The sequence below is a fragment of the Camellia sinensis genome, chromosome 4 (assembly GCF_055761805.1).
Source record: "Camellia sinensis isolate YWXY chromosome 4, ASM5576180v1, whole genome shotgun sequence".
In the NCBI taxonomy this organism is placed as follows: domain Eukaryota; kingdom Viridiplantae; phylum Streptophyta; class Magnoliopsida; order Ericales; family Theaceae; genus Camellia; species Camellia sinensis.
The window spans coordinates 108,074,331-108,084,937 of record NC_138964.1 but is presented as its reverse complement, the minus strand read 5'-3'; the positions used below and the strand labels follow the sequence as shown (position 1 = coordinate 108,084,937).

At 33.7% G+C, this 10,607-nt stretch overlaps 1 protein-coding gene across 1 annotated transcript; it reads right to left on the bottom strand.

Annotated features, from left to right (window-relative positions):
* Positions 1-830: 830 nt before the first annotated feature.
* On the bottom strand, positions 831-9,724 carry GL2 (HD-ZIP IV family of homeobox-leucine zipper protein with lipid-binding START domain-containing protein). The gene is made up of 11 exons (XM_028199095.2): positions 9,381-9,724; positions 8,970-9,274; positions 5,596-5,713; positions 5,209-5,403; positions 3,247-3,630; positions 2,972-3,073; positions 2,249-2,458; positions 1,946-2,120; positions 1,593-1,864; positions 1,418-1,504; positions 831-1,309 (listed from the first exon to the last, which is right to left on the bottom strand). Exons 1-11 carry the CDS (start codon positions 9,456-9,458, stop codon positions 929-931), a joined length of 2,307 nt encoding a protein of 768 aa, XP_028054896.2. The 5' UTR covers positions 9,459-9,724; the 3' UTR covers positions 831-928.
* Positions 9,725-10,607: the final 883 nt, after the last annotated feature.

The following is a 10,607-nucleotide window of genomic DNA, read 5'->3' as shown; positions in this document are numbered from 1 at the left end:
CTCCTGACCCCTATTAATGTTGATATTTAATGTTGATTGTCATTATGTTTTGGTAGTTTCCATACATCAGGATGTTGACTGTCATTATATTCATATTAATTTGAAATAATTTTTTATCATTGTGTTGTCAATTACATAATGTGAATATTCATATCACTATATTTATATTAATTTGAAATGAATTTTTGTCATTGTGTTGTCAATTACATGATGTGAATATTCAAACTAAAACAACGGATGTGAACATTCACATCACTACATTAGATGAGAGAGAATGTTCACATATTGTGAACGTTCACATCACTACAATAAATAAGAGAGAATTTTTTTGAAAGGTGTTGTGAACATTCACATCAAATAAGAGAGAATGTTCACATTATTTTTAATGTATTGTCAATTAAAAATATATTCACATCAGATGAGAGAGAATGTTCACATTATTTTTAATTTGTTGTCAATTAAAATATACTCACATTATATAATAATATAAAATAATAACATCGATATTGTTTAATTTGTGTATGAAATTTCCTATGCCTTGGTCCTTTCCCTTCTCTCTCCTCCCCCGACATTAAATATCAATATTAAATATAAGGGTATAAGAGTTTAAGAAAATAGTGTAAATTAAGAAAAAAGACTTTATAGAATAAAAATATAAATACATGAACTAAGAAGGTTAAAAAATTCTTTCATAGACTTCATGGGTTAGAACACTTCTAAATGAGATTTATCAATAAAAATCTTTTCTTTTTCTTTTTTAAAAATTTTAATCTCCAAATATGATTCCCAAAACAACTGAAAATAAAACAAAAAGAAGATCCAAAAAAAACATTGCTCGGGAAATAAAAAATTAATTAAGAAAACCTTAAATCTATGAACTTTACAATTAGTTAGTCTCCCTATCAATCTCTAAAAAAACTAACGACAATCAACCATCTTCACACTGCAAGCTTGTCTTTATGTTTCGCACAGTGCATGATATTAGAGTGTTGACAGACTCCACAGACTCCATAGTTATTTTGGCTGTGGGAGAGGTATTGATGAGGATTTGGAATGCTATGGTAAGCAATGATCCTCCCTCTGTGCTTTTCTCCTCTGGTCGAGAAGTGATCACCATAGGCCTTGATTCCAACCCGTCTGGAAGAATTGAGAAACCCGAAGGCAATACGGCAATGTTGCTGGCATCACAACCTGTCATCACCGACTGCATTCCGGTGATGTCCACTGGAGCGTAGACCACCATAGATTCATAGGCATTGGTACAGCTATCTTGTAGTATCCACATACTGTTCTCTTTCGACTTCATCGTCTGAAATAATTAAAAGCCAATTTAAGTTAGAATTTTAGTTTGGAACAATAGAACCATACATGGATGAGGTAGTTTATGCTTCATTTGTCGTATTGACAGAGTACTCACTTGGACAGTGACTGCATTGCCTCGATCCTGTCCTTTGGCCAAGTTCGCAATGGATTGTACTGGACCTCCATTTGACATGATATCCCACTAAAATACACACAACCAAACTCATCAAAACTATATTTAGCCATCGTTAATAGGTATTTTGTGTCTATAGAAGATAAAGTAGTCAAACCTCGTTTCGACGGGCTTCGTCTCTGATGAAATCGAACAGAACATGGTGAGACACGGGCAACCATACGGATGAAACTGCACACATGATCACCCCAAGGGGTTCTCCCGGGTCATTTAAGTTCTTCCTAGAAGCCACCCTTATGTCGTCACCTGTTTTAGTCGATACCTTGGTCCATGTATGGTAGCTTGAGGCTCCAATAGCACGACAAAAGCTCCATGTCATTCTTTGTGCCAACTTCAAAATGCTTTTCCTCCCCGCCAATGTTGCTACACCTAAAGTTCAGTAGTGATAATGAATTACATGTGTTATTAAATATGATTGTTTTTTTGAACAAAGACGTTTTGTGGGCTTACCATTTGAATCTTTAGTTGGAACATTTGTAGCCATGGAAAACACAAGCCGCTCACATTGCTGCTGTAATGTTGCAATCCAATGCCTTGCACCAAAGGCTATACCACTATTAACTATCGAACGGTACATGGTTGGAACAATACTTCTCTGACATTCCAAATGTTCTACCCAAACCACCTGAGGACCATTAACGTTGTTTGCTCAGGCTCATATGTGTGAAAAATTTTATGAACATAAGGAAAATCGCATCAGAAATTTCAAAAGAGAAATTAATTGTATATTGAATTTATGAACATATGGTTTACCTTACAGTGGCCGTTTGATTTATCCTCAATGATGCAACCAGAAGGACGTTTTCTGCATTTTACAAGGGATGCATCAATGTTGTCTTCAACTTTGTCAACAGATACGTCAACAATTGCCCACTGATCAGCACTCAGTTGCTTGCAAAATCGGACAAAATAAACTTCTCTGGTTGGCACCATTGGTGTGAGCATTTGCAGCTCTGCAAACATCTGCAACCAATACAAAGGTGAGAACCTAATATACAACTCACAGCCCTCTCAAATGGATTCTTATTTTTAATCTTGAGCCATCTCAAAATTTCAAACTACATTTTTTGCCGTCTCTTATTGTTATTTTTTAACTCCTCATTCCAGGGAGAATTTTAAGATCTTTTAAGCTCATCAAGGTGATTTGATACTGCTAAAAACTCATACATTTGACCATGATGGTACCACATATACTGACTGTATGGCCAACCAAAATTCTATCACTAAAACTATACAGAATGATATGACTGAGTTGGACATTTCATTTTAACACAAAACACCCATCAAGATTGATTTTTAACTTCAAAAAATGTTGTTATCTCATCATTTTTGGGTATATATATATATATTATATATTTTGTAAGATTTATAATTTTCGGAAGTGAAAATCACACAATTATTGGCTCTCTTTCTCTCTCTCTCACAGATGGACAATGCATATTAGAGACAATAAGAAAGATTGTGAAAGTTACTCACCAATTGAACAACGCCACTCTTGTTGGGACCTTCTCCATTGGAGATAACATCGACAGTAGCTGCTTTCGATATCATGCATGGAAACATCTCCTTCCATTGATTCTGCAACCAAAAAAAAAAAAAAAAAAAAGAAAAAGAAAAAGAAAAAAGAAAGGAAAAAAAAACATTAAATATTTTTTTTGTATGTTATAAAGGAGTTGATTCATACAATTTGCCTTCTTCTGTCACTCAAATACAGTATAAACGGGCAAAATTCGTAGTTCCTTTTATCTTACCACATCCATGAAACTCTGAACAAGCCGGGGAAGATCCACAAACACAATACTAGTCTCTCTCGAGGCCTCAATAGACCTTTTTGGGCGCCCATTGCTAGAATTATCAACAGAAAACTCTCTCATGTATTCATCATAATTAAGTATCTCACGACCAGTCTCAACACTACGAATCCAAAGCGGGTCCCCAGCAGAGGCCATCTTTTTAAGCTCTTCCATGGCTTGATTGACAATCTCCATAATTCTCGACTTCTCAAGCCCAAAAATACCAGAGTAAAAGTCTAAAGAGCTTCTGTTCTCTTGGTCATTTCCGGATGCAGAACAAGAGGAGTTCGATGGTGATGTTCCAGGAGGGCATTTTCCCACAGCTACTCGAAGTTTTTCAATCTACATATCACCAGGCCAAAAGTTTCAAGGTATGAGAACATATTAGCCAAAACTTAAACAATACCTTCAAGTTTGCCTGATAATGTTTTTGTTTCATGTTTTCTATTTTTTGTTTTTAATTTTTTGACAGTTGTAAACTAGGTTTAATTGTTTTCATTGTCAAAAAATGGGATTGAAATTTTCAAAATTCATTAAAAAAATATATTTTTTCCACTTATGAAAATATATTTCATTCCCTCCTGGAAACTTTTCCCCAATGGCGAAACTAGGATTTCATCCAATGGGATGCCAAGTTGGTATTCCCTCTTGCATTCCTTTCTCTTCATCCCCTTCAATGGTTCGCATATGGGCTGGATTCTATAGTACTGTAGTATATAATATACTACAACACCATTCTTGATGAATTTTTTCAACAACAAAAAAAATTAATTTTAGTTCTATTTGGCTACATAATCCCACAATTACAATTCAATCTTAGTAAAAATATTCAAAAGGATCAATTTTAACAAATAAGCAACGATCATTGATCAATTTCTACAGACAATTAACAATTTAATAATGTCAACTCAATTCCATCAAACATATTCAAATTTTGAAAAAGAAAAAAAAAAAAAATTGCAATGTGTATAAAATGGTCAACGAAGGTGGCGGTTAATAAAGAAAAAAGAGTGTAATCTTTAGCCAACAGCCCAACCGTGTTCAATTGGTGAACAAAAATGTTGGATGACTGGTTTTTACACGATAAACAATTCACAAAATATCTAACAAAGCTACGCTCTAGAATTGCAACAAAAAAAATCAGACTGAAAAAATGAACCCGCACCAAATCTACTATATATTCTACTTCATCTCCTTCTTATGAACCCCAAATGAAATCAAATAACCCTGAGATTTACCTCTTTGAAAAAAATCAAATGATCAAAAAATATTCAAATATGTATGCTTTTTTTTCCCTCATAATTCACAATTAACTATACTTGATTACAACTAGATAAAGGATTTTTGTGTGAGACACAAAGATATCAATAGTGGTCATCAGAAAGTTGAGGGGTGCCAGTGGCTCTGTCCCTGACTCCGCCCTCCTGTAATGGACGAGGGATTGCCTCCTAAATTTTTTAAAATAATTTTTCTAATATATAATGAGATGATTTTTAACTGTTTTGCATGCTAATTAATATCAATAGAATCTAATTGATTTATTTATATAAGATGTGCATACCACGTATTTTTATCTTTTTATTTTTAAAATCAAAGAGGTATGTATACTTTTTTGTTTTCTAGATATTATCAACCAACGAAATGATTTCATTAATAGTTCAAAATTTTAGAAATTACATTTTGCTCTTCATAAATCATAAGTCACATAATTTGTAGTTCTGCCCCTGCACCTAGCAAACCTTGACCATTGTCTCCTCCAACAACATACTAAATATGTTTTCTTGCTTTTGTTTTCATTTATTATGAAAACAAGTGGGTACCAAATATGTTATTCGTTTTTACTTTTGCAAAAGCCACAAAAATATATATATATATATATATGTTTATTGTTCTAGAGTGAGTTTTTTTCAAGTTAATTACCTCGGCCTTGAGTCTGGCATTTTCAATTCTTAGTTGTTGTTCCTCAGTTGCTACAGATGCATCTTTGCTAGAGGTAGCAAACCCACAATTAGAACAAGCAGCCTTCTTAATTGTTTCCCTCAAGCTCTTAGTTTCATCGCGGAGTTTCTCCATTTCTGTTTTCAACAACGAATTCTCATGGCGTTCTTGTATAGCCTGCCATACCCATCCCCATTTCCAGCCACTTAAAAGTGCAATTATATGTGAAATTCAACACAAACAACTACTGTTGACCTACCCAAAAAAAACAACTACTGTTTCTTCAAAAACTAAAAACAATCCAATGATCTGAAGAATACTTATCAAAACTTAGAGCTAATAATTAATTACTTTGGAATTTTATGATACCTTGATTTGTGTTCGACGATTTTGAAACCAGAATTTGACTTGTCTAGGGGCAAGGCCTAATTGCTTGCTCAGTTGTTGCCTTTGTTTCTCATCAGGGTGTGGTGATTCTTTAAACAACCTGCCATAAATTTATCCATATTCATGTAAGAAGAACATTCAAAAAGATTTGACTCAAGGCATGAAACTTACGCTAAATTGGAGTCTAGAAGGAAAAGATGTACATTATCTTGTTACGAATTGTTGAACACCTAACAACGATATGTGAAACATAAAAAAAAACAAAGAAAACAATAAACAGGAATTGTAAATCACATGCATACATAAGTACACAAGATTTATGAGGTTTGAACCAATGCTAAAGATTATGCCCATGCTCTCAGTGTGGTTATACTTCCACCATAATCATAAAAAGTAACAAACGAGATTTAGACAGCCGCCATCCCAATTACATATAGATAATATTAGGACTACAAGTCACAAGGGCAAAAATACCAAAGGGTAAATTGCACTATTAGTCCTTGTAATTTAAACAAAGTATAACTTTAGTTCTTGTAATTTCCATTTAAACACTACATGTTCAATTTTATTTTATTTTTTTGTTACAACGTTATCACTCTATCACTTACTGTTAGAATTTTAAACCAAAAAAGACCATCTACAAAATTAGAGGGACAACATCCTTATAAATTCTGTTGAATTTCACTTTCATCTCTCTAGTTTTGTATGTATTTTTTTTTTTTTTTTCAAAATGTTGACGCATGATGGAGGGACCACATTGCAACAAATTTGAAAGGGTAGGGTTCAAATTGAAACTACGATAACCAAAGTGAAACTTCACTCAAACTAAATGTACAATTTACCGTGAAGTTGGATTCATGGTCAAGCGATTAGCATTCAATACTTATTAAGATCCATATTAATCAACAAACCTTACTCTCATTTTTACATAACCGTTTCTATAACTTGAATCACGCAACTTGATGCAGTAATGACAAGATTTACAATTGGGCCAAATCATCCTTTATAATTAATATGGCCAGAAAAAGGTTCATTTCATAATGACAACAAGTGAAATGTTAAGCAAGTGCTGAAAAACACAATTCATGTATGAAAGGGTAAAACTTTCTCTAATGTTTTAGGATTTTCTAAACACCTAACCAAGATCAATGAGACTTGAATGACAAACAAATTGTAAATTACAAAGAAAAACAATAACAAAGAAATTGTAAATTGCATCATATACAAAAATGCAAGATTTAAGTAAATCACCTACATCCACGGTCACTACAGTTCTACTATGATAAAAAAAAAATAAAAAAATAAAAAAAAAAATTGCATATGCCCCAGCCACATATACATAGTATTAAGACCAGGATTTTAAATATCGGTTGTTACATAACAGGATTTTAGCTTTTTGCCAACATTATTCACTGATATATCAATTGATGTTGTCTGATACTGGCTGATATATATGACTGCATCACCAATACTGATACGTATTACTATACTATTATTTAAAACCATCATTAGGATTATAAGTCACAAGTATGGAACTATTAAAATACTATTACTATAGAATTCTAGTCGAGGGGCAAACCGCCCAAACCCCCACCTTGGGCAAGAGGGGCAGTGCAACCCCTGCCAACTTACCATGAAATTGGATTTGCAATTGAGTGATTAGTGTTCAATACTTATCAGAATCCATACTACTCAACAAACCTTACTCCCACTTTTAGAGATACTATTTTCATTTATTGAATTGGCTGAGTCTACCACCACCGACGAGCCTTATTGGTGTACCAAACCCTTTTCAATTAATATGGAGAATCACCTTTTAATTAACATGGGCAAACGACAAGCCTTATTTTTGTACCAAATCACCTTTTTAATTAATAGGGTTTCAATTCATAATGAGACGACAAGTGAAATGTCAAACAAAGCAAGTGAAGAACACATATTATGTATGAAAGAGTAAATTATTTTTTGATAACTCGTTATCCAATCCAAACACATTACCATAGAATTCAAGTTGAGAGACAAATCTCCCAAACTCCCACTTTTAGAGATGCTATTTTCATTTATTGAATTGGCAGAGTCTACCGCCACTAACAAGCCCTATTGTTGTACCAAATCGCCTTTCCTCGTTTGGGAACATACGTTTTTAGTAACTTTTTGACTTTTTGGTTAAAATATGATGTAAAAAAAATTAGAATATTTGAGATGATTTTTTAGCTTTTACGAAAAGATATGCAAAAAGTATAGAGAAAAGAGAATCTTTTGACTTTTTAGTATAGGTTGTTGGTTTTTTAATTTTTTAGTAACTTTTTGACTAAAAAAATCGCTTGTCAAACGAATTGTTTTTTAGTTAACACGGCCAAACAACAAGCCTAAATGTTGTAACAAATCACCCTTTGAATTAATGGGACCACAAAAAAAGTTTCAATTCATAATGAGACGACAAATGAAATGTTAAACAAAGCAGGTGAAGAACAAATAATTTATGTATGAATTGAGTAAAGCTTCCTCTCTATATTTTACTGCTCTATCACCATCTTAGCATATTCTAAATACATTTTTAAAAGAAAACAACTTTTTAAGATATAGCTTTACTTTCTAATCTCTGTGTCTGGACTCTGAAGCTGACTCATTTACCACTAAGACTCGTTTGAGAACAGGCTAATTTAGTAATTTTTTGATTATTTGGCTAAAATATGAGCTAAAAAAAATTAGTATGTTTGAGATGAGTTTTTGACTTTTTATGAAAGATGTGTAAAAAGTAAAGAGAAAAGAAAATCTTTGACTTTTTGATATGAATTATTGACTTTTTGACTAATTTAGTAACTTTTTGACTAAAAAGCCAATAAATCTTTTTCAGTCGGTGCTTTATTATACGTACATATAAGATAAAGGGTTTGGTTTGTTTTTTTTTAAGGCTAGCTGTCAGATGAGTCTAACTGAGTTCATTCTCCGAGTTAGTGATGAATGTCATGGATTAGTTCACACCCAAAGAGACCTAAATCCTCAAAACCCAGAATCAGAACCCCAGTTTACTGAGTTCACGCCTCATTTGGAACGAGCCAACTCGGCGTGGTTCTGAGTCGACCCACTGTACCCAACTACCAACATTTTTCTAACCAATGCGTAAAAAAAAAAAAGTTAATTACACTAACCCCCACAATTATTTATGAATTGATACATTTTGATTATTTAATTGTAAAAATATATCATTTTCACCCTCTGTACCAATTCAAAAGCAGTGTATGTATAAGATTTTTTTAGTTGAGGGTCAATATGATGATATTTACTAATAGTTAAGGGTCTTAATGTAATTAATCAAAAGAAAAGAAAAGAAAAAAGAAAAAGAGAGAACTCACGCTTCCATTTCTCTGATTTGCTCGGCGGTGTGCCTATGATACTTCTTTCTCTTCTTTTTCTTGTTCCCATCGCCGCCGTCTCCGTCGCCGTCGCCGCCGTCGCCGTCGTCGTCATGGTCACCGTCGCCGTCGAAATCTTCATCGGAGCGTGACCTTGCATGTCCCGAATTCTCACTGCTAATCTCCACCGTATCCTCTCTCCTCCCTCTTGCTCCGCCGCCGCCTCCTACACTTCCCTCTTCTCCCTCGTCCACCTCCATATTCGCCGCCGCTGCCGCCGCCGCCCCATCTCGAAAAATCCCAGCCTTTTCACCCAAAAACAAAAAAATTGTGAAATAAAAACAAATAAACAGAATTGTTAAATGAATAAGTAGAAGAGAAAGAGAGAGAGAGAGAGAGATAGGAATATACGAGACTGAGAGAGAGAGCAGGAGAGGCAAAGAAGTCTTTGGTACGAGAAGTTGGAGGATTCGACATGTCCACGCCCATGGTAGTTCTGGGTTTTGGCTATCAAATGGGTTTGTTTTATGGGCCAAAACTATGGTGCTTGTTTTTAGAGAGAGAAAGACCAGAGAGAGAGAGAGAGAGAGAGAGGTGGGGTCTGCTTGATTTAAGGATATAAAACAAAGAAAGCAACTCAGAGAGAGTTCATCTCATCTCACTTTTTACTCTCTAGTGAGTGGGGGCTGGTAGGAGTTGACCGTTAGATATTCTGGAGAGTACAGTTTCATGGACTCAACTAACTTTAAGCAGTTGAAAGGCATGAAGTTCCAACCCAACTGATTTTATAGCTTCAAACACGGCTACGGCTTTGGCTTCGTTTGGGCTTCGGCTTGGCTTCTAAGTCGGCTCATCCACTCATATCTCTCTTTGTCAGCTTATGAATTATGATGTTTGATGTTCTCACACGTGACAGCTGTTTTCCCTCTGAAAAATCCATGTTCTTTTTTCATCAATGTTAAGTTATTTATTTAAAAACAATATTATATTCAAAAACAATTTTTTTTTTTTAAATCTAGAAAGTACTCAAAATAATAATAACAAATAATAATCAAAATATAAAAGAATTCATTCAAAAAAAAGTAAATTATACCTACAACACCTAAGATTTGCCTTTACTATAGGGCCCGTTTGTTGGGGTTAGAGGGAAGGGATTGGGTTTGGTAGTGAGGAGGGGATTGAGAATGTGGTGTTTATTTTGAGAGATAGGGAGGGGATTAGTAATCCCTTGGTATTAGTAAGGAGGAGGAAGGGGGATTGATAAAGAGGAGGTAGAGATGGTATTAGAAAAATAGTAAGGGGATTAGAAATTTTTTTATTTTTTTTATTTTTTATATATTGGGAATTTTTTTTAAAATATAATGTTTAATTTTTTATATTTTTTTATTTATTTTATTATTTTATATGAAAATAATTTAATAATTCTTCACTATTAATTCTTTCACTATTAATCCCCTCTATTCTATGTCTGAAAATAAACCGGCTAGGGTCCTTGTCTATGTTTGGGCAATTATACTGAGGTTTCAAATCGTATTATAGATTCCCTTTGATGTTTGGGCAATAATACTATACTTCTTCTTTTTATAAATAAAAAAAATAATAATAATTGCACTACACTTCTTGAAGTTTCTAATCGTA

Bases quoted from the DNA above. Each gene is read 5' to 3' on its own strand.
- GL2 (XM_028199095.2), bottom strand. From the start codon at position 9,458: ATGGGCGTGGACATGTCGAATCCTCCAACTTCTCGTACCAAAGACTTC. The intron at 5,404-5,595 runs GTATCATAAAAT...TGGGTATGGCAG, and splicing joins ATCGTCGAACACAAATCAAG to GCTATACAAGAACGCCATGA. The intron at 1,865-1,945 runs GTAAGCCCACAA...ACTGAACTTTAG, and splicing joins TCCAACTAAAGATTCAAATG to GTGTAGCAACATTGGCGGGG.